Raw genomic sequence first — 23,459 nt, 5'->3', positions numbered from 1 at the left:
TTAACCTCCTAATAGTTCATGTATGTTCATATAGACTCTAAAACAACCTAGAAGATGGCCATCAAATTACAACTCATGCGACATTATTCCTACCCAACAAATGAGTTCTATAAAACTACAGTGTCTCCTGGAAACTCTTTCAGGTGGTACAGATGTGGTAATTAGAAAATAATAGACTAAACCCATGAAAGCAGTAATAAAAAGTTAGAATACTGCTTGTGCACTCAGTAATACAGAACAGGTGCTCTAACAGCGAAGGTTTAAGAGCTAAAGGAACAGGCAGGTGTCTAATACTCCATTAGATTTTACACTTGTGAAAGATGCTACAAATACCAAAAACTCTGATGCAACTAATAATAATATTAGATCATTTTTGGAAGCTGGCTTTAAAAAACTAATAAAACACAACTAGCAGAACTGAAGAAGCCTGCTTGCATCTCACAGCCGAACCTGTTCCAATACCCTCATCGCATCTTGTGTCCTACGCCTACCGGACAGGGAGCGAGTGCATGCGCTGGAGCCCTCCGATGGGCTGCGTGCTGGGTAGCCGGTGGCCACCACCTCCTGCCAGCTGACCTGATGGGAGAGCTTCTACCAGCTGGCAAGCCAGGCAGATCCCCGTGGGGAGCTGCAACGAACCCCTCCCCGGCCAGGCGGTGTGCACGCCCTGTTAGAAGGACTCTCTGCTTCATTCTTCAAGAAATCTGTCATTTATTATTGGAATCAGACCCGTATGGCTGAACTAATCACTGGATGAAGTCACTGGAGAGGGAGCAAAGGAGAGGGCAGCCAAATCGTTTGGAATGCAGCTAAAATACTTTAGAGAGTTTAAGGTTAAAAGGGATCATTGGATCACATACTCTGACCATGGGCCAGTAAGTCTTATCACTAGTCCCAAACTGAACCAAGGAGCTTGTTTATGATTAAAACAGTTACATTTGCATTAGGTTATCTCAGCTCCTGACCACTGATTCTTCTCCTACCTTTTTTCCACCATTTTAAAAAGCTTTAGCACGCGGTCCTTTTTCCTTGTGAAGGTATTTGAACACTGCAGTAAAGCCAACTCTTGCAGATCTTTTTGAGAAATTAAACTGATGTAGCTTTTTAAATGTATTGTTGTAAGAGATTTCCCCCCAGTCCTGTAATATTTTGGCAGGTCTTTTCTGCACCACCTGATCTTTAATGTCAGAGCTACACACCTTGTTGTAGCATCAGTCTCATTTAATGGACACAGTAGTTGATTCCCTGCACACTAATCCTGGTAGTACATCCAACAGCAATACGGGACACATTGCACTGGGACCTTATCTGTAACAGGTCGCTTGAAATTGTTTTTAGTCGATCTTTTCCAAGACACAAGCTCTGGTTCCAGATTGGTTTTAGTCGATCTTTTCCAAGACACAAGCTCTGGTTCCAGAGGCGTGGCTTGTATTCTTGGAAAATATATACACACTTGGTTTTAAAAGCCTGTCTGAAAGTGTTAATTTTACTAAGCAGTCCAGATGACATTGCAGTTGCTCTCACAGTAGTTTACCAAGCTACCATTTAGCACATCCACAGATTTTATTAACAGTTAGTTTATTTTGGATCTTTGGTAAAAATCTTGAAAGACGCTGAGGCTGCAGAACCTTGCAAACCCCAGCATCATGAAGACTAACCTCTGAAAATTATTCTGATCTTTCAAAAGTCAAAAACTATTTATCTGTTTAACACATTAACCGTTTAATAGCATTAGCCATTAGAAGTATATATGGTATTAACCATAGGACTGAGAGACGATTTTGCAGTTCTAAGCCCAATGATTAGGAACTGCAGAGTCATGATGTTTTTGCAGTTACTTTTATCAATTTACCTTTAAATCTCACTGAATAAGGCTATCAATCAGAATTGTTTTATAAGACCTGTGAAATGGTGGATATTAGGGATAGCTTACATATTTCTTTATCAAACGGTTTACGTATCTTTTCTACTGTTTTGCCTGTGGTTGATGTTAAACACTCAAGAATCGTACAGGTCATCGTGCTTGATCTTTTGAAAATGGGGAGGACACGAGTGCTTTTTTATTTCTCAAGAACTTCTTTTATGTTTAAAGATCTGTTAAACCCCAAACTTGGATGCTTCCTTAGCCAACTCTGTCAAGAACCCAGGGTGCAAACTGGCTAGACTCGTCATTAAAGCAAGCCTAGGTTTGCTTGGAACAGGAGATTCCCCACAGACTCGACAAGCACCTCGCCACGCGACGCCAGTACACCGTCCCGCTCCTTCCAGGTACGGCGGCGATGTTCACGCAACGTAACCGACCGCCCGCGTCGTTACCGCTGCAGGACCCCCGAACCGCCTCCACCTCGCAGAGATCCCCCTTATCCCTTCTGTTCCTCAGGTTTTTCAAAAACTCCCCCCAGCTGCCCCGCGCCCAGCAGTACCCCCGCTCTGCGGCCCGCCCGAGGTGCCAGCCCCGGCCCCGGGGCGCACCTGAGCGAGCGGCGGCAGGTCCCCGTCGCCGCCCCGGCCGCTGGCGCCCCCTCAGCCGCCCCCCGCCGCCCTCCCTGCTCCCACTCGTGACGCGGCGCTAGCGCGGCCGCGGAGCTCCCCGCGCGCCCCCCACGGCCCGCGGGCCGGGCCGCCCTCCCGGCATGCCCCGAGGGGATCGCTCGCGGCCGGCCGGCCTGCGCGACCGAGCGCGGCGGCGGCAGCCAGCGTGCGCGCGCCCCCCCCCCCCCCCCGACGCGGAAACCGGCGCCCAGCCGAGCCGCTGTAGCCGGCGCGCAGGGCGCATGCGCGGGCCCCCAGGAGGGCGGGGGCCGGCGTCTAGTGGCGAGCGAGCTGGCCGCCGGTGCCCGCCCGCCCGCCGCCGCTGCTAGTCGGGGACTAGCGGTCGCTGCGCAGCGACCGCGCCCTCTCCCGTGCTGGGCCGCGCGTAGTCCTGCCCCGCCATGAAGTTGAGCAGCCGCGGCCGGGGATGCTGCGTGGCCGGCAGCCGGGAGCGCGGGCCGCCGCCGCGGAGCCCCTTCGTGCACCAGCTGCGCCTCAGCCCCCTGGAGAAAGCCAAGGTAGGGGCGCGCAGGGCCCGGCACCCCCTTCCCGCCGCCGCTGCCTCCTCCTCCTTCCGCGCGTCTCCCGCGGCGCACCGGCTTGCGGGCCGCGTCCTGCGGCGGGCGGGGGCAGCCTGCCGCCGGCGCTTTGTGAGCCGCCGGGGGCCGTGGGACCGGGGAAAACCGGTGCTTGTGTATATGCGCGCAAGCCGGGCTTGCGAGGGCTGCGGCGGGTGGGCGGCGGCGCGGTGCCCGGGGCGGGCGGGGGGCTCGCGGGGCCAACGGCCGCTTGTAGCGCCCGCCGCTGGGAGGGCGTGTTCCTTAACTTCTCCACCGCTGCTTTCTTCTTGTTTTCTTAAAATAAAAAAATAGTTTTGTGATTTTTTTTTTTTTTTAAATGGAGGGCAGGGGAACAGTCCTGTGGAGGCACTCTTGTCCAGCGGCAAGTTAAGGTGTGCCTGGGCCGAGGCATCCCGTGCATCTGAAGTTTGGCCCCTGGGTAAATAATCCCTGCGGCACAATTTACGCATTGTACAGGTAGCGTGAGATGACAAGAATCGGTATTAAAATGCAAATTTGGAGTTGCATGGCTCTTTTTTTTTTTTTCCCTTCCCCTCCCCTCCGTGCCGCTGCCTCACTCATCTCACGAGGTGAGCAGTAGGTGGTTGGATATTCAGAGTGCATGGCCCTTGTCTTAGGCTTTCGGCAAGATCTAGGTCACTTGCTGGATGAAGAAATACCGTCAAAGGCTCACCTAATAAGGGGTTGGCCATTTCAGTTACTTTCATCATGGTAATACTTCACTTCCTTAAAGCTGTTGTTTTGGGGACCTAACAATCTTATAGTAGCTATCAACATGGAAATTAAGATCCACTAATATTGAACTTCTCGGATCAAGGTGCTTTAGGTCCAACTTTAATTTAATTTACGTTCTGAGCGAAGTTGATTGTTGCATTACCCTGTTGTTGTCCAGACATTTAACACAAGACACGTATGGCCTGATTTACAAAACATCAGAATGTACCTCATGTTAAGTATCTGGCAGCCAAGGAATTCATAGTAGACTCCAGTGGAAAAGGTTTTTACTTTTTTTAGTCAAGTTCACCAGAATGATACGGTTAAATGCTGAATTCAGTGGTTACTGGTGAATTGTTGTTTGAATGGGAAAAGGGATAAAAGGTTTGTGTCATTTGCCTCATTCAGTTTATACCTAGAGCTTCCTCATTAAATCACATAGCTGTAATGATTTCCGTGGAACCCTACTTAGTTCCTTAAGTCATCTTTTCTGTGTAATTAATGAGGTAGAAGTCATTTAGGGAGCAGAGAGAAGCGAAGATAGCATGTGTTCATACGGACTAAGATTGTATCTAATTATAACAATGTTTTATTTTTGCGGTGCTAATGTCTCTTTTTCAATGTTGCTTTCTACTGGGTTATTTATAAGGAATTTTAAAAATACTGTTGGGAGGGCAGAGTACCAGTTTCACAGTTTTTGCAGTACTGAGTCTCATATGAGCTACTGGCATTGCTGATCTGTTGTTAGCCCCAACAGACCTTTAGCTGCTTCACCAGCAAAGTGACTGGTTGTAGAACATACCTGCCTTCCGTGTGGGCTGCCCTCTACATCTGTATGAAACATGAGCTTTGCCATTGGATTTCAAGGATTTGTTATTTTCAATGAAAACTGCAAGATGTGTTTAAAGCTCTGTAGTTTTTTACAGTGTGCAGACCAAAGGAATAGCCTCACCAAAGAGTGCGGCTCGGTCTTGCTTTTTAAGTGAGTAGTCTTTTATTGATGTACAGCGGTACAGAGTTCTTTAACCCAGCCTTTCTTGCCATCTTACTTCTGCAGTTTTATGTGAGGAAAAAGCACACAAGCTAACAGAGGACTGTGATAGATTTTCTTCTTCGCCTTAATCATGCTCTCCTAACCTCTTCGCTGATTAAAAGAAAAGTTGCGCTTGGGATAGAGGCTGTTAAAGAAGAGCTGTGGAACTGTTCCACTTATGAGAAATGCTGCTCTCCGAGAAAGGGAGACTTCTTGAATGGGAAGGCTGCTTTACAGTCAATTGCAGCAGTGTGCATTCTCTTCCATACAGTCCTGGCCTGTTACTGAGGGTTGAAGTATTACAGCTGAACTCACTTCCTGTTCAGCTGTAGGCACGTATTGTGTCGCAGGTTTTTCTGTCTGCCCTGTGAATCTAACAGAGATGAGTGCTGGGGTTGCAAAGCCTATCGAGGAAGGTTAGGAACGTGTGGGGACTGGAGGTGCGTGAAGAAGTTGGTGAGCACAGGGGATGGGGAGACAAGACTGCTTTGTCTGATGGTCTGTTGCTGATGGTCTGTCAGATAGCCCCATTATCTTCACTACCACCTCATCCCTCCCTCATCCTGCACTCTGCAAGAGGTTAGATTGGCTTTTTTGCTCATTAATACAACTCAAAGTAAATACATTTTAGAACATTTTAGCCTAAGACTGTGGGAGTGGAAAAAAAAAAAGTAGAAAGTAAGAGGACAAAACAACCGCAAAGAGGAAGAACAACAGCAAAAAGAAATCCATTTGAGTGCCAAGGAATTGTTCACATCATCTTTTATTTGCTTTATAAAAACTGGGAGATAACAGGACTGTAAAAGCAGTAAGGCTATTTGAGAACTGAGTCTCATGCTTCCTGTAGAAATGATGGTTATTTCACTCTGATCTAAGGGTGACAGTGGGGGTCATTCTTGAAGCTACCTGTTTTATTTCAGTCCTATAATAAAAAGATCCTGTCTGGAAGAAAGACCGACATGATTTCATTAACCATGAATTTTGTTCATCCTAACATCCTATCACATAAGTCAAAGCTCTTGATTCTAGTTACCGCTGCAGAACAGGCAGAAGCATTACTGGAGCTATCACAAAGTGTTCACAGCTTTGTTTCCCTGCCGCTTAAAAACAATACAATGCCATTTTCCTTGCTTCCAGTGTTTCTGGCTCTTTTATTGCACCAATGCTGGTGTTCCTTTGGTGCCTTGGTGAGCTGATTTGGCTCATTAAATCAGCAGATTATTGTGTTTTTCTGTATTCTGATTGTTTTCTTTTGCTTGGATTGCTTTTCTTCACTCTAATGAGCTGTATTGGCTCATTGCAAGCTCAGATAAGTGCTAGAGCTCACTCGAGGGGAGAGTGAACAGGACCACCCTCTTTAGTAGCAGTGATCTGTTAGATTGCCTTAGCTGCACATGAAAATTTCTACTTCTGTATTTATCTCCATGATTGCGTCAATCAGGGAACTTGCAGAGTGGGAAGGTGGGTAGTAAGAGAATTGTCGAGGGATAAATTCCTATCCCTTTCAGTGCCATCTTTGGTGAATTGAAGCTATAGGGATTATAATAGCGAGGAAGTGAAAGTGTGGGGCAAGATGTCTCTGATTATGTTTAAAAGAAAAATCAAAACCTCTACCATGTTAAATGTGCACTTCATTATTCTATTTTCTTTGTTCAATATGTGACCGTTACTTTGTAATAAGTCATGGAAATTTTGTTGTGAATAAACTGTTTTTTAATGATGTTTCTCACTGTATTGCTAATTTCCAAGATGCATTTTTTCAGCTTCTCTGGGCATGAGAGGTACGATACTGACTTCAGGACAGGAAACAGATATACAGAAAGAGAAACAAGGGTACTCTGTGATTCTCTTGCTCAGTGCTTAGATATGTAGGACCTGATGTTTTGGAGAACTTAAAAAGGACTTAAGTTCATATTTTATACCTTCATTGTAAGTTCATACTCAAATCTGAATGCAGAGTCTCTAAACGAGGAGAACATGAGATACCTATTTAGTTTAAGGGACTTGCCTTTCATCAGATTGAAGCCCTTCAGACAAAGAGTACAGTTTCTCAGAGCAGCCTTCTGTTACAGGCTGTAAGACCATCCATTCCCTTCCTGCTGTCCATGGGTCTTTCACAGCATACACTTCAACTTTTGAAAACTAAGTAGGATCCTGTAGACCAGCAAATGTTAAATGAGCTCTAGTCAAACCCCTCTTGAGAAGATCGGTCGTGAGCTGAACCTCCCGATGTACAGCTCCAGATAGACCTTTAGGGTTTTTTAAATGTATCTCAAAAACACAGGTGTTTACCTTTAACTTATTACCACATAGAATTTGTTATTTTAATAGAAAACATGTCTGGGTGAATGTCCTAAATATGTAGAAATACAATCACTGAAATAAGATGTCTGTACAAGGTCAGACCAGGAGTGTATGTCTCCTGCATTCTGATCTCTGACAGTGGCCAGTGGGGACAGGATCTTCTCCCTTTTTCTGTCTGACACTACTACTGTACGTAGGCTTTACGGGATAGAAGCTTTCTTACCCAGGAAAGTGGCTGAATGTAGATGCAGACTGAACTACTTTTCAAATGGTAGTGTCTTTGTTGATTCCCAATGTTCTTCAAGGGCCAAACATACTTCTTCGCTCTCCTACCAAATTTCTTGTGTGGACAGGTAGTGCACTGCCACCTGCTAAAAAAGAGGCTGGTGTCACAGCCAGACCCTGTACACCTGTGTACTTGGAACTGCTTCTTGCTGGCCATTTCTACCACTGCTCTCTCTGGACACAGAAGACCAAGAGGCCTTTTCTACACACTTATGCCATCTTTCACAACCTTATGGATGCAACTACTGCTTCTGTTCTGTGATGTGGCTCTAAAGTGATCTTGATACAAAGGATTGCTACAGAGGTGCAAAAGACTGAATAAGCTCACCATCAGTCACCTGCCATTCAGCTTTGCCCTGGTATAGGAGGAGACTTTGAGGAGTGGGAGGGAGAGGGTGTGAATCCCAGAGGACTGTGTCCTCACCTGCATTTTGTTTCCTTTTTTTCTTGACAGCTGGTCCTTCTCATCTTACGAGCCTAGAAGGCAGCTGCTCTCTCTTCTCCAGTTTGCAGAGGAATGCTGCCCTATTTGCTGCCAGACATGGTGGTCTTGTCTATGGATGCAGAGTTGCCTGAGTTGGTATGACTTCGGTGCTCATCTTACCATTGCCAGGAAGTTGAACTGGTTCATCTGGGAAACTAGCCTATCTAAGAAGAAAATTCCTTTTTCTTCTGATTCTACAAGCTGAAGCAGTCCACCCAGGGACTGGAATCCTGTTTTGGGGACTGAGACCATGGTTGTTAGGAGATCTCGGTGCCAGTCTGAACCATCACTATAAAATATAGCATTGCAGTGGGCTGGTAGCTTAGGCTTTTCTCTTGCTGTGTGTTCCCTGCCTCTACCCTAGATCTACAGATTTGTGCAGCTACAGGGTGAGCTGGTTATTGAGCTGTTTTGGGAAGTGAGAGGCAGCAGGAACTGATCAATGGAAAACCGAGCTGCATGATGACTAGATCTGCATCAGGGAAGAGAAGAAGAATATGAATAATGCTTTCCACAGCAGCCAGGAGATGCATCAGATTAAGCAGAACATGAGACAGCACCTTATGCCTCATTACTCATCCTTGCCCAGCCATTGTGATGCTGAAAAGTACTTTTCTACTTCATCTGGTGCACCTGTGAATAGGTAGCATATTTCCTTTTGAATGCTCTTTCTTTACATGGCCCTTCTATTTCATAGTGTCGTCTTCATCTTCTGCTAGCCTCCATTGTACAGCGTGAGGAGCATTGGTGCTACCCCAGTCAGCTTCAAACAGTTTTCAGTTTCCTCTCTCTCCTTTAGCCAGTCATCTGAAGCTGTATCCTCCTCCACTTTAAGAGCTTTTTTTCTTTCTTCCTGTCCTTTGAGTGAGAAGGATGGGACTCTTGGCTCCTGGAACTGTTTCCTGGAGCAAGTGGGTCATTGCACAGGTAGTTGGTAAGTTGTGTCTTCTGGAGGACAGTTGGGAACAACTCCAGACAGCTCAGGAAAGGCCCTACTTTTGGAGAATTCTTCAGAAGACTGTGGGAGAGGTTCCAACATGACATGTTTTTCACCAAAGTTGAAGGCAGAGGGCTGACTGGCTGGGAATGGGCGCTCTGAGAACTAGAGTGCTGGGAGGAGGTGCAGAAGCAACTAGGTTCACCGTGGCTTCCCAGGGGAGGATGATAACTTCCTGAAAATGTCTGCTTTCCAGGGGGTTGTGCCTGTTAGCACAGGCCCGGAACATAAACTCGTATGTGTGTCTGGATGTTTGTCCAGAGGTATGTCTACACAGAGTTCCCCACTGTGGTTCCCCACAGCTTCTGGTTCTAAGAACATACAGCAGAGGAACTGGTGCCTGCCCAGTCCTGGAAGAGCTTTCCAGGTTGGGCCCTGTATTGCCATGTGAATGGACCCTGCACTTCTTCAGAAGCGCACATCACTGTCTGGGAGCTCCTGTGATGGACTGACTTCTCTGTAGTCCAGTAAGATTTACAACACACCCATGCTAAATATTTACTTAATGTGAGGCTCAGAAAGGGAAGAGAGCATGCGGATATATTCACTGACAAACATAGGGTCTGAAGAAGCGTGGAAAGCTAAGACTGCATTAGCTTTAAAGAGTGTGCTGTGTTTCAGCTATAATTAAGATTGGTGAATGCAAAATCATTATGCGTACACCACAATTATTTGTTTGGAATTGAAGCACATTCTGCTGTTTTTAACGTTACATATTTTTAAGTTAAGACTTCAGATTGGTTTCTAGGAATTGCTGTTTTTTTCAGTCTTGAGATTGTGTTATTCTAACGCATTTGTTTTGGATTTTGCAGATTGCCTTCATGACCTTGACTCTGTTTCCTATCCGACTCTTTTTTGCTGCTTTTATGATGTTGCTGGCCTGGCCTTTTGCATTCATTGCTTCAATGGGATCTGACGAGCAAGAACTTGAAAAGCCCCTCTCCTGGTGGCGAAAGTGAGTCACTGATGTGGTGAAATACTGAGAGAATCATTATTTAGTTCAGCTGTTTGAAATAGAGAAGATTGGAAATATCTGATATCTGTCCCATAGACCTGCTTTTTTTCTTCAAAAGAAAAATATAAAAGCTATTATTTAAACACTTTGCTCAGATGGGAAACTAAAAATACCGCAACTGTTTGATTTACCAGGTGACCCAAGAATTACAGGGAGAAAAACTGATCATCTCTGGCCTCTTATCTTTATTGAGGATGTAGTGTGAAGCTTCATGGTGACATCCTTCAATTTCAATTATTCCCATAATGTCAGTTTCTTGTTATGAAGATTGACACTACAGAATGTGGCCAGATTTCGTATTCTAAATTGTTGTTTTAAACTGCTTCACCCCATTGTTTGCTACCCTGTGATGAATTGACAAAACTTCTGTTGATTTTCTGAGGGCTTGCCCCATGCTTTGGTGTTTATTAATACATCTGTGCTGGCTTTGCTATTGGAATGCTAATTAAGGTAGAATGTAAGATAGTGTTCACCCATCCATGCAAACAGCCGTTTGAGGAGCAAGGAAGGAGGAGTGTATCACCTCTTCTGCAGAGAACTTCAAAATTAGGAGCTGGCGCTAGCATGGGGGAAGCTGATTGTATTTTGCTGCACAGGAAGGAAGGAGGTTGAGAACCACGGAGGCATGTCACTTTACATTTCATTTGGAATTATATCAGTATAATGACTAAGGGGATAATGGATTGCCTTCAATCTTGCATACAGTTATTTTGAAGCTTTTTAGATTGTCCCTCCCCCATTTCATCCACTTGTCAGTGTCACCCTGCTCTACAGCCTCCAGTCCCTGTGAGTGTAACAATTTGTGGTGTTCAGTTTTTGCACTTTATTGGTTCAAAGTAAATGTCTCTCTTTTCATGACTGTCAGTTTAAAAAACAAGCAAACAAACCCCCACAAAACAAAACCCAAAATGCTTTAGGAGGAGATGGGGAAAAGGGAAGAAAGTAAAATGTTTCCAAAGCTCCTGGATGTGTTCTGTAGGCATCCCCATGTTTGAGAATCTCTGCCCTACACTTCTCCACTGTTTTGTGTGGGTAAACTTGAACACAAGAATCAGGGTTGTTGCATTCTAGCAATATCCTAATAGCATTTTTCAGGACTGTTTACTAGAGCTTTTTTGGTGTTACTAGAAAGCATTATTAGGCATTGCATAGAAGCAACTCAACAGTCATAGGCCGAATCAAAATTAATTTAGTGATAAATGCCAATTTTATTGTGATTAAAAAGCATTAATATTCAGGCATGAAATGAAATTGAATGGCATCTTACCTTGAAAGTGGTCTTAAATCTGCTGAGAAAGAGAAAACAAAAGGTCTATGCAGTGTTCCTGCTCTGTTTAAGCAGCATATCCTATCTGTGCTTTTGTCGTGCTTATAAAGTTTTTATGTAATGTTTTTCTTTTCGTTATTTTAAGATATTCCTGTGGCAGCATAACTGTTTTCTCAACTCTTTACAGGATAGTGGATATTTTGCTGAAAGCAATCATGAGAATGATGTGGCTTGCTGGTGGATTCCACTGGATAAATGTAAAAGGCAGACGGGCATTGCCGGCAGAAGCAGCAATATTAACTGTGGCTCCCCATTCTTCCTACTTTGATGCCATTCCAGTAACTATGACCTTCGCCTCCATTGTGATGAAAGCAGAAAGCAAAGATATTCCTGTTTGGGGAAGTAAGTTGGTAGCTACTTAATTTTCCAAGAACAAGTGAAAATGATTTCTTAGGAAGGTCACTAGTTGTGTATGAGAAGGCCTGAAATACAAAGAAAATTTTGCTATAATATATGGTGAGATTTTTTTTTTTTTACTGGCATACTTTGAATGTCAATAGAAAAAAATCGGGGGGGGATGCATTTGGTTTTTTCCCTTTCTCCAAAGCTGAATCATTGTACAAAGTCAAAGCAATCCTACAGAACTCATGGTTAAATTTGCAGTGAAATTGCAACATTTTAAGACCTGACAAATAGAAAAGCAGGTTAGGGGCTATAGAGAAAGTCCACCAAAACTTCTTTCTTGGTGTGAGTTGGGGTGCCATCCCAGAAATGTGTTTTAGGAATGTTGTCTGTCCTGAATGGTACCCTGCGTTGAGGGAGTGCTGCTAGTCCTTCATGCATCAATAAGTTTGTTTCAGGCAGGGTGTGAGAGATGAGCAAGAGCGGATTGTTGTGCACTCAGATTTAGTCGTAAGAAATGCAGATGCCCAAGTCAGTAGTGTTTAAATACTATCTTCGGAATTATCAGTGTAGATTCTCACAAAGGCTTGAGAGACACCTGTGACTTTTGGTGCAGTTGTGCCAAAAAACCGCGTAAGCTTTTAGGCTTGTAGACTTGTAACCAAAGTCTGTGTGGAAGCATTTCAGAGAAACCCACCATGTTGTGTCTAGGGACCAGCAAAGTTCAAAGAACCTTCCTGTGTCTCATTGTGTAGATTTTAACAGTAGTATGAAAAGGACAAAAGATTTTACTTTCATCTTGGGTAGACACTCTTTAATTTAAAAGTCTAAACAAAAGCTTTGAGTTCCTTTGCAACTAAGTGGAACCAGGCTGTTGGTGGTGACATCTTTCTAAAATTTCACTAGACAATGTGGCTTTAAGGACATGTTCAAAACCAGAAGCTGAGACATGGCCCCAAATGGTGAGTGGTTACATCTGGAAGCTTCATGTAGGGAATCTCTTGGTATAAAGGTGTCTTCTGTATCAGGTAAGGCTCAGGCCGGTACTGTACCTGTATCTCTCTTTCATTGAGTATCTGACTAATACAGTTTAGTAAAAGTTTGTGGCAGTGAAAAATCTGTGTGGAAATGAATAATGAATAGACGCTTTGAACAAAAAGGGTGTAGACATATGTTTTTAAAAACAAATGTATACAAACGAGCATAGTGTGAAAACAAAAAAAAAAAAATTGAACTCCCTTGGTCAATACTGAAAGGAGATATTGTTATGAGATGGTATGTTGACACCCCTCTACAATATAGGTGTATCCAAGCCATCGTGGGCTTTAGGAGCAGTCCAGCCATAGAAGCAGGGGCAGATTTATCTTCCTTCTCAGCTGACTCAATTGACTGTTTAATAATTGCTAGCTCAGCAAAATAAAATAGTCCATGTGGAGGTCTCCTTTACTTGCAGCTGGACTGTTTGGAGGACCCAAACTAGATGAGGTAACTCCAGGCCATGTTGTGTTACTGAAGTGTGATGAAATGGCAGAGTGGCATTTGACAGAATGCTGTAATAGCTGCTTAACTATCCCACGTAATAGATTCAGTGAGGACTAGTGGGAAAGCCTGAGGAGAATCTGTAGGGATATGGAGGTTGTAGTTACACTGAATGTAGCACAAATAATGCATATCGAGTAGTTCAAACTATTTCCTGGGTACCTAATTTAATTTTAAGGTAACTTTTAAAGGATTCAGTTGAAAGTCTAAACTTACTGCAATCAATTTTAAAAATTATTCACTTGATTTTGTTCACGTGTGAGCAAATCCAGTTACAGAAAAACAGAAAACCCAGAAAACTACATGTAGTGATTTAATGGAATATTACTGGAATGTGCAGTGCAGTCAAGTAAATGAGTATTTTGTCTTGTGTAGCTGCATTTGCTTTATGTCATGCAGCCACAAAAATTATGTAGTCCATTATGTTCAGAAAAATACCATGGAAATGAGGCATGGCAGAGGTCATAACTGGGATTCAGAGTTCAAAAACTTTTTTTTGAGAGGAAAACTTTTGTATGAGCAACATTAATTACAGCAGTTTGTTATTAAAGTAAATGGACCTTAACAGAGAGGTAAGTAATCACTGTAATGATTAGTTTGGCTTAAAATTTAGTGAAAACTTTCCAGTGGAGAGAAGTTGTGATTTTTTTTTTTCCTTCTTCTTTTACTGCTTGAAAGAAGTTTTCTGTGAAGCAGATGCTGCTGACTGTCCTCTCCTCCTTTGATCTAGTATTTTAATACAAGCTTTATTTACACTTCTCTGCATACACACACACAAATGTATTTCATGTTATTGGACAACTGGTATTTCTCTTATGCTATCTGTGAAAAGGCGGGCATGTTTTTCTTGGATTGTGTGGTGAATTGTCAACACTCTAGACATTGATCTAGAATTTATCCCAGATAGGTCAGAATTATGTTTTATGTTCTTCAGTTTTGTAAATCTTGCAAACTTGTCGTACCATCTCCAGTGAAGTTTTGGAGCTAGCCATTGATGATCCTAACCTTGCTATCTCTTAATTGAGTCTTGTTAATTGTCATTCAGAATCTTCTGGGAAGTTTTGAATAAAGTACATTCATTTAACTCTGTGAGCAGACTTTTCAGCAAGTAAAAAATGAAACAGCAGAGGAAATTTGAAGATAATTTCCAAGGGTGAGGACTAGATCTGGGTACTCTTGGGTGAAGACTGGATCTTCATCTACTTCATCTTCATGGGGTTTGGACTAGATGACCTTTAAAGGTCCCTTCCAACCCAAACTATATCCAAGAATATCCAAATATGATATAAATAAATTGGCTTTTTGATGTAATGATAGTGTTTATCAGGACATTATACATTGTGTACCAGAGGGATCAGGTGCTTTAGCAGGCACAGAAAGATCTGATTGCTAACTGGTTACCAAGATTAGTTCTGAAAGTATTTTAATAGGTTTCTGGAGCAGCTGCCTGTATTATTGTGCCCTTAGTGTGCCAGTCATGGAATATTAAGCTTTTGATCCACTTTTAAGTCCAGATGAGTAAAAGCCTGTTCTTTATGGGATTGGAAGTACTCTGCACGTGTTTGTTGTGAGCGTTTTATTGCTTTCTAACTTGAAGGCAGCTCTCCTGGACCACGAAGTCCAGTTTCAGAAGCAGACTTAAGTCTTGTGACTCCTTCAGACAACTTTCTTCTTTTTAGGAAACAAGGAAAAGAAAAACCAAATTAAAAAAAAATGTTCTTTTGCTCTGACAGAAGAGTTACGACATTTTCATTTAGTGGTCAGTAGTGAAGAAAATTACCCACTTGGCACACACACACACTAGGTTAACAAACTCCGTGGAGGAACCACTTGCCCAAATATACATGAGGTTTCAATGATCACTTAAAAAAATCCATATCTGTTAAGTAGAGCATGCCATAACAGGTAGAGCACATCACCATGGTGCTGAAGAAGGACATGTCTTTCTGCTCAGTAGCTTTCCAGAGTTTTGGTAGATTGGAGATGTGAAGTTCGCTGGAGCACTTTAGTGTAAAATGTGCAGCCCAGGGAAGATGACATCTATGAATCTGTTGCACCTTACATTGGCTGAAGAAGTTAGATCAATTTATTCATCAGCACAGGTACTTAAACTTTCCTATTTTGTCTGCTGAATGCCACTTCAAGTCAGGGCAAGCTCTTTGCATAAATTCTGGATAGTTACATTTCACTGCCTTATTTTTGGCTGGTAAAGCAACCTGGATAAAAGTTATTTTTCATTGCTGAAGTGATTAGTGCTACTGCAGAAATACTTCAATAAGAAGGAAAAGGGATTTGTCAGTAAATATGATTTCTTAAGGATTTTGGACAACTTTTGTGATTTAAAAATCTTCTGTGGTCTGAACTTTTAAAAAATAAATTCAAGGTTGTAAGTTAATTTAAACTTTAAGAAATTTCTCAACATTTGTAACCTCACCCTCTGAAGAAGAGACGAAGTTGGTACCTGTGAAATTAATGGGGAGATATGTTAGCTTAAGTTTATAAAGGGGAAGGAGGTCATTTGTACTTGGCAGAATACAGAATAGTTATAGAAGAAAGGAGGATCATACTATGCTGTAAAAGCTATCAATTCCCTTGTGGGGGTTTTTTCCACATCTAGTAAACTGAGGAGTTTTTTGCTCAAGCTCATCTTTTGAAAGTGCTTTATAGGCCTTTCTTGAGCATCATGACTAAAAGACAAGAAATAAGTAATTCAGTGGGAAATATTTATGCTGTGGTAGCTGGGTATGTTTTCATCTTGGAACTTAACAAATGCCAAATTACTTACACATCAGCTCTGTGAAAAGTTATGCAACCTAATCCTCCAGTCTTCCACCCCGATTGCTTCTCCCTACCCCATACCTTCCAAAGTATACAAGGAAGAGAACCGTGATAGACCCATAGTTTTTCAGTGAGGATCTCGCATTTAAATACTTCTGAGATTCATCAAAACAGTCCTTAAGCTCGTTTTGGAAAAACGTGCTGTAAGGTGAAGGCATCACAGATTTCTTCTCTTTATACACTGTAAGTCAGCAGTTTACAACACTGTTAAGGTCACCAGCTTGAATGCCAACATCCTATGCTATGTTGGCATTGTAGCCTGCCTTGAGTACACAAATGAGCTCCCCAGTTCTGAGGAGCATCTTGAAGTTATTGCCAAGCTTATCCATTTCATCCTCTGCTTTAAAAACTTGTTTCAAAATTCAGTGTTTCCTTCAGGCTGTGGGAACCTAGATGGTCCTGCAGTATTTCAGTCCTCCCAGGAGCTGTCTTGGAGAGACTTAAAATAGTTGCACTGTCACCTGTGTATTATAGGTATGCCTTTATTGTTTGGGTTGGAATCCTGGGCGTCTTGGATTCTCTTTTTCACCATAAATTCAGTAACAGTTACTTCTCATTTGAACTGCTGCTGGAATACCTAAACCACCATCACTTTTTTAAGCATCCTAGTTAATAACATGTACGGAATTTACAAATTACACTATATAGGTTTGCATATATAGTGTAATTTTATGAACTGCCTTCATAAAATACTTTTTAGACTGGCAGCAGAACGCTAAAATATACAGCTATGCCCTCAGACAGGTCCTGCAGGTGTGAGAGCAAACAGCAATCTTTGTGATATGAAAAGGGTCTTTGTACCTCAAGAAGTCCTTAAAGGAAAAAGATGACATTTTGAAAGACCAACCCAAATACCACAGAATTTAATTCTGTTAAAGCTAAAGAGAACACTAATTATTTACCTCCCACTCCTGACCTCCCCTTGTCCTACAGACTGCATGTTTCCTGCCTTTCTCTTTGGAAATAGGGAGAAGAACTTTCCCATTAACACTGCCTCTGTACCAGGAATACTTGGTATCTCTTAGCCATCCACTAAGCATTTAGTCAAACTCAGAGTTGTTCTCGACACGTATTTACCTTTAGTGGTTGGTTCAGGCTTGGGTCAAAAAAGTATGTATTTCTGTGTATGATTGTTGCTCTGATAAGATACTCCACTAACTTCACAAATCTCATGTAGAGTACCATGACTACAATAACACTATCTCCCTAAGAACAATATAACTCCAAGTGGAAAAGATCCCAATTTTGATTGACTTCAGTTTTGTGCATTGATACAAATTCGTGTGCTTGTGTGTGGGTTTGATTTTTTTCTTTTTTTTTTTTTTTTTCCTTCCCTATTTAAGGTCTCTTTGTCCATATACACAGGAAACCCATTTTATTCTGGAACCTTAATGTTTTTTTCCCCCATAACCTTCAGAAGACTTTTGAGCCCCTTGCAGATTTCTTTTCTTCTTTTCTGTCCAGAAAAGAGCAGTTTTCATATTAGGTATTACTTCATTAGGAAAGGTGTGAGTTCAGAACTTTGTGAGCATATTCATTTGAGTAAGGCAACTCTTAAAAACTAAGTCCAAGATAGCGTTTTTCAACCTTTAACCTACATGTTTTTGTAAGCCCTAAATACAGAATGCACAGGAGGGCAACTCCTGTTAGAAAAGTCTGTATTTTTTTCCCATAGTAGGAAAAATCAAGGAGTAAATACTGTAAATGGATATCCCAGTGCAAGTCTACCTGTATTACACAGCCTACCTCCATGTTAAATGCAAAGAGAGCCAGTTTGTAGTGGCTCTATAGACTACCATCTCAGTGTATGAGAGGAATGTATGTGATGAGGTTTTGTGCTGTTTGGGGGAGAGGCCAAGTGAAAGCCTCAGGTTCAGCATTCTCTACTCTTGCAGCAGATCTGTCACTCTGATACTGTTTCTACAGTGGTGAAAATGTAACTGCCCGCTCAAAAATGTGTGTATGGATACATTTTTAGAAGAACACTATTTACTGCCACACTGCTGTTCTGTTGCTTTTTATGTTCTCTGATGCCTTGTAGACCAGTGGTGATGCTGCCAGTATAGCTTTATCTACTATATGGTTGTAACTGTCAAGCACAGTTTAAATGTTTTGTTACAATACTTTCTTCTATTGTATGTTAAATAGCATTTCATGTCTTGATTTGAAACAAGGTTTTCTCACCCACATGTGCCTGAAAATAGAGAGATTAAATACCTTATTTTTTTCCTGTTATCCTGAGAAGTTCATTGACACCAGTTGTATGTGTTCAGGTCACCAGAGAGAAACTTTTTTTGCTTCCATCAGCTGGTGCTTTAAATGATTGCATGGGAGTTATGGTTCTGAAATCAGTTGGAGCTGCCACCCTGCAATTAAGGCAATACTGAGTTTTTTGCAGGCTCTCTTAAAAAAAGCTGTTTCATGCTAGAGCAGCTTTTCATTGGTTAGCATATCTGTGGCATTCTGGCTACCCTGCAAGGCAGAGGTTTTGCTGAATTACTGGCAGTACCGTTTAAACTGCAGGCACCTGCCTAAGACAGTGGAGTACAGCATGTGTCACCTGTCTTCAGGACCACTTGTGATGAGCTGAGATTGGGGATGAGAGTGACTATGTCAAGTAGGAATGACACTACTAGAGAAAAAGCTGGAATAATGACACTGGCAGGGTCAATTTTGTGAATTGAGGGGTTGTCTACCATTGCCCACTAGAATTTATAACTTAAAGGTGGTTTTAATGGAGTGAGAGGAGACAGGTAAGCACCTCTTTCAGCATCTCTTGAATACTTGAGCTGTCGTTTTCACTACCTCTGGTTACCATCGGTCTTGGACAGTTAAACTGATGAGCAGAGAAGGTTAAGATTACATTCTGTTTATTAAGCATATTGCACAGTTCTGCTTGTTTCCTTTATTGCTCAGTATGCCAGCTTTCTGAAGCATTTTCATGCATGCTGCTTTTTGCTCCTGCCCTGACTTTGCCCTAGTCCTGCCTATTCCTTGCCTCATATATACTACCTTACATTACTGTCTCTGGGCTTCCCTGTGTTTTGACTTGACTTCTGACTGCAGTCTCATCTTGTCCACCTATTTGGTATGTTTCTCAGCTTCTCTTTACAGACCTTTGGCCCTGCTCCTGACTATTTCTTGCACAGATTGACTTGGCACAGCTTTTGAATTTTCAGATTCCTGTCTATTTACTGAATAGGAAAATATGTGGTGAGGGTAAAGGTCTGTGTAGCCTTGTGCTCTGTTTTCAAAAGTGTTATGAAAAAAGTATATGAGGAAAGGCAAGTACAGAGCTAGTGATCCCTTGGTATGTACTTTGAGCTTCTTACTGATGACTGAGAGTTTCAATTTCACTTAAATTGTTTAACTTAGCCACTAAAGGCCTGGTAGTTGGTGTCTTACAGGATCTTAAGTTGCTGTTTAATCTTAAAACAAGAATTCTGTCAGCTTTTTAATCTGATCCCTAAGGAAGTAGGACTTAATATGATCACCCTGTCTCTCCATTAGGCTAAGATTTGATGTGATGGGTTGAAATAGTGATGGCTCAGATAAGAGCCTCAGAGCTCTGGAATTATCTTATTCATTCCTTGGCCTGAAGTAACCTGAATTCCATCATTTGGGCCTAATGTAAAAGAAACTTCAGGGTGAAGGCTGAGGATGTTTGAGTCTTTTTTGCTTTCTTTTACTTGATAATGTAGTTTTTGCTACAGAACAGTAATTTGTAGCAGTAGGGGAAACTCAGGACTAGCATCACTAAGAAACAAAATGAACAGAGTTATGAAACCAAGTATAGTTTCCTTTGCATGTTTTATTGCTTGTTCTGTGTGTTTTTTCTGGGTTTTTTGTGTGTGATTGTTTTCTGATTTGTTTTGGGTGTGGAGGGGTGTTTGGGGACTTTTTTACCTTCCCACAGCAGTGACCCCAGCTGGCCCATGATGATCTTTGCTCCCATAGCAAGCATTGTTCTGTGGATTCTGTCTATGAGCAGGCATGTAGGAAAAAGTGTAGGAGTATAGTAACTTTTCTCTGATATACTGTCTCCTAAGCTTCGGCAACTTGTGGGATAAAAGCAGGATTTCAGAGGCTGGCTGAAGGTTTGGGAACTTGCTGTAAGGTGTGACGGATTACTTTCACAGAACCATATAAGGATTTCAGTGAGAGCTGACTAAACTGGTGGTGGGGTAACACCAGAATCAGCAGCTTTTGCTGAGTACAGGACTGTAATTCCTTATGCTGTTTTTTTCTTCACATTTTAAGCACTGGCTGATCCATTAATGCAGCAAGTCTATCCTTGACAAAAGAAGATTATACAACTAGCGTCAGCAAACTCATCTCGTGGTAGTTGGAAATGTGAAAACTGTGTTTTATATTTGTATTTTAGGCAAATAGAATAGCTAATGATTTAGTGGCTTTTGAACCTTCAAATAAAAGATAAAAGTGATAAAAAGGTATTTGAAGACAACCTGCTTAAATAAAAGCATGAAGTAGTATATTTGAAGATGCTTCTCTTGCAGTACTTTTTGACGCTGCAAAAGTGTTGTATATGCTACTTATTATTTTGTGAGTGGGCCTCGATGTCCTTGTGACAGGTGTGCATGGAGAGGATATTGTGGATTGATTTCTGGTTCTTGCTCACTCTCGTTTTTTGTCTGGCTATGTATAAGAGGTTTCCCACTGAGCCAGGAAGAGGGTGCCTGAGATCTGATTATTCTACTATGAGGAACAGGCAAACAGGTGACAGCTCAGAAAATAAGCATGCTTTTTCTTTTGATCATGCTGATTTCTCAGAAAAGATAACATAATCCATGTATGGAATATATTTGATGTACCTTCAGCAAAGCTGAGCTATCATAGGTGACAAAAGTTCTAAAGACAGTGGCAGTTTGACCCACAGGATGTCTTTTGGCAGCACTCAGGAGGTTCCTGCTACTTTGCTGGGTTGGGGGTGGCTATAGATTTTGTGATTTTTGTTGTAGGAGGAAATGGCTTATAGTCAGCCACAGCTCCTTTGTTGCAGAAAACTATGCGTAATACGTACAATCATGTTTTAAATTGTGATGTATGTGTATTGGTCTATTAAAAATTGAACAAGTACCAAATGCCAAAACTGAAAATTACTTTCCTCACAGGGATTAATGAAAATATTGCAATAAAATGGCAATAAGATGAATATTTAAGTTTGCAGTGTAATATAGTAAAATAGTTATAAATTTTTGTCCAGAGGACTACTGGGGGGGAACCTTTTTCAAACGAAGGAGAAATAAAGGCTGTTTTGCTTTTTTTTGTTTTCCATCCTCCTCAGCTCTAATCAAATACATCCGACCGGTATTTGTATCTCGGTCAGACCAGGATTCTCGCAGGAAAACTGTTGAAGAGATAAAGAGACGTGCTCAGTCTGATGGTAAATGGCCACAGGTACTGTATACTACTACTGTGTGACAGATGGTATTTGGCATTTCCAGGCTTTGGATCTGCAGTTTACTTTTTTCCTTGTGGGATGCTTTAGATGGTTTGGGAGGGGGTGGGATTTCCCCACTCTTTCTAGAAGATATAGAGTAAGATTCTTACCTTCGTAAAAAACATAGCTTTTCATTGCAGTGTGTTTCAAGGAGAATCTGGGTAAGTACATGGGAATACAGCTCTATTAAGTAATACTAAATGGACAGGCCACAGCAGGTTTATAAAGTCCTCTAAGAAGAAGAATAATCAGGTGCTCAGTAGAATACCTGAGGGATTACTGTGTGTTCTTGCCCTTCTCAAGATTTTGGCATACTGTCGTTGTTGGAGATGTGATACTGGCCAAGACAGCCCGAGCAGTTCAGATGTTCCAATAACCAGAGTACACCTCTGTTGGACCATATGGTGAAAACATTGCTAAAATAAGTGGCTCAGGGTTTTTTCTGCACCTGAAGTATGACTATTTATAATGTGCCTTGGAAGAGAATAATGGGAAGGAAGGGATGACTACCTAAGGTCTAAATTTTCTAGAAGCATGTGATTATTTTGAAAACTTGAAGCATTCTTTTTGTGAATTTTTGAGATTAAGTTACAGTATGTCTTTCATGGCATTGTTACTACTACAGTGGTTATGTCTGCATACTGGACTACAGAAACATTATAAACAATGTGACAGAAAGGTGAGATATAGATAGATATACATATATGTATAGCTTTCACATCACGACTTTCATCAATAGATTTCAAAGCACTTTAAAAAGTAAATATTCTTACTTACAGATGAAGAAACTGAGTTGCAGAGCTGAAGTAATTTTCAGAATAGCTAGCAAGCTAGTACCAGAGTGGATAATAAAACTAGTAATGTTAATTCTAGTCCATTGCTCTGTCCCCTTATGATATGTATTTATTTCCTTTTAATGTCTTGTTCTGTAACTCAAAAAAATTTCAGCAGTTCTTGGCTTTTTGCTGTCAGAAACTTTTTTTTTTTGCAATCTAACCTCTTCCTCTGAATTCGGTTCAACTCAAGCATTTTTTGCCTTGTTAGAATTCTGCTTAGATATTTTCAGCCTCTATCATTCTGACATCTGTGCACATGCCAAGTAATAAATGCAAAAAGAAAATAAGTCTTCCTTTTCTTAGCCTGTAAGCAGGTAGCTTGGGAGCAGGAATTTTGTTTTGGTGCAAAACAGAATATGACATTTTTACCAGCACCAAAACCTTTTATGAAAATTCTCTTGTACTCACAAGTGTTTCTGCTCGCTGTCAGTGTTCCAATTGAATAGAATTATTATCGGAGGTCAAGAAAGAGGCAAATTCACAAATAAAGAAAAATATTTTGACTATTAAGACAGAACTTGATTTCTTTATTGAGCACTATTTTTTTTACTCTGACTGAACTGTTTTTCCCTGAAAACCTTTTTACTGTAATCAGTTAACATTAGCTTTGAAAAGATGTGTTTATAAATAAATCCACATTGAAATATTTCTTAAAAGTCAACTTTTTTTTTACTTCAAGATAATGATATTCCCAGAGGGCACTTGCACAAACCGATCCTGTCTAATTACATTCAAGCCTGGTAGGTATGATGCTCATTTCTCTGTTCTCTACAGAATGTTCTTGTATCTTCATTTTCTGAAATACCACTTGCATTGTAATTTGCTTTCTGTTGCAGAAGTTGAGTTAAAAATCTTGCAGTAGGGTAGAATTGGAACAGAAATTTTCTGATTCTACAAAAGGATTGTAGTTCCACTATTGAGCAAAATGTTTTGGATAATTCAGATTTTTTCTTGGCTTCTGAGATGCATATGAGCTGGAGGACTAATGTTTCTTACTGGGGTTTTGTTTGTGGTTGTCTTTTTTTTTTTTTTCTTGCCCCCTCCAATTCCTATTTTGGGTCTGTCATGCAGCATTTAGATACACACTGATACCTTGAGCTTTATAAGTGTATCTATTTCAGGCTGCTGCAGCATTTGTTGCTGTGTTGTATGTGGTTGATTCCTCTCAAAC

General features: G+C 41.5%; 1 protein-coding gene across 3 annotated transcripts in view; it reads left to right on the top strand.

The window, feature by feature from the left end:
• The first annotated feature begins 2,772 nt into the window (after positions 1 to 2,772).
• The window catches only part of LPCAT1 (lysophosphatidylcholine acyltransferase 1), a 72,715-nt gene continuing 52,028 nt past the window's right edge, over positions 2,773 to 23,459 (top strand). For 2 of the 3 annotated variants that reach the window (XM_075494166.1, XM_075494164.1), the window contains exons 1-5: positions 2,773 to 3,050; positions 9,743 to 9,885; positions 11,400 to 11,614; positions 21,297 to 21,409; positions 22,968 to 23,028. In XM_075494166.1, the coding sequence (XP_075350281.1) occupies positions 2,934 to 3,050; positions 9,743 to 9,885; positions 11,400 to 11,614; positions 21,297 to 21,409; positions 22,968 to 23,028 (649 nt within the window). In that variant the 5' untranslated portion in view covers positions 2,773 to 2,933. The remainder of the gene's footprint in view (positions 3,051 to 9,742; positions 9,886 to 11,399; positions 11,615 to 21,296; positions 21,410 to 22,967; positions 23,029 to 23,459) is intronic. The other variant, XM_075494167.1, reaches the window with a different exon arrangement.

Source organism: Mycteria americana, chromosome 2 (assembly GCF_035582795.1).
Source record: "Mycteria americana isolate JAX WOST 10 ecotype Jacksonville Zoo and Gardens chromosome 2, USCA_MyAme_1.0, whole genome shotgun sequence".
In the NCBI taxonomy this organism is placed as follows: domain Eukaryota; kingdom Metazoa; phylum Chordata; class Aves; order Ciconiiformes; family Ciconiidae; genus Mycteria; species Mycteria americana.
This window is presented reverse-complemented; position numbering and strand designations above follow the sequence as displayed.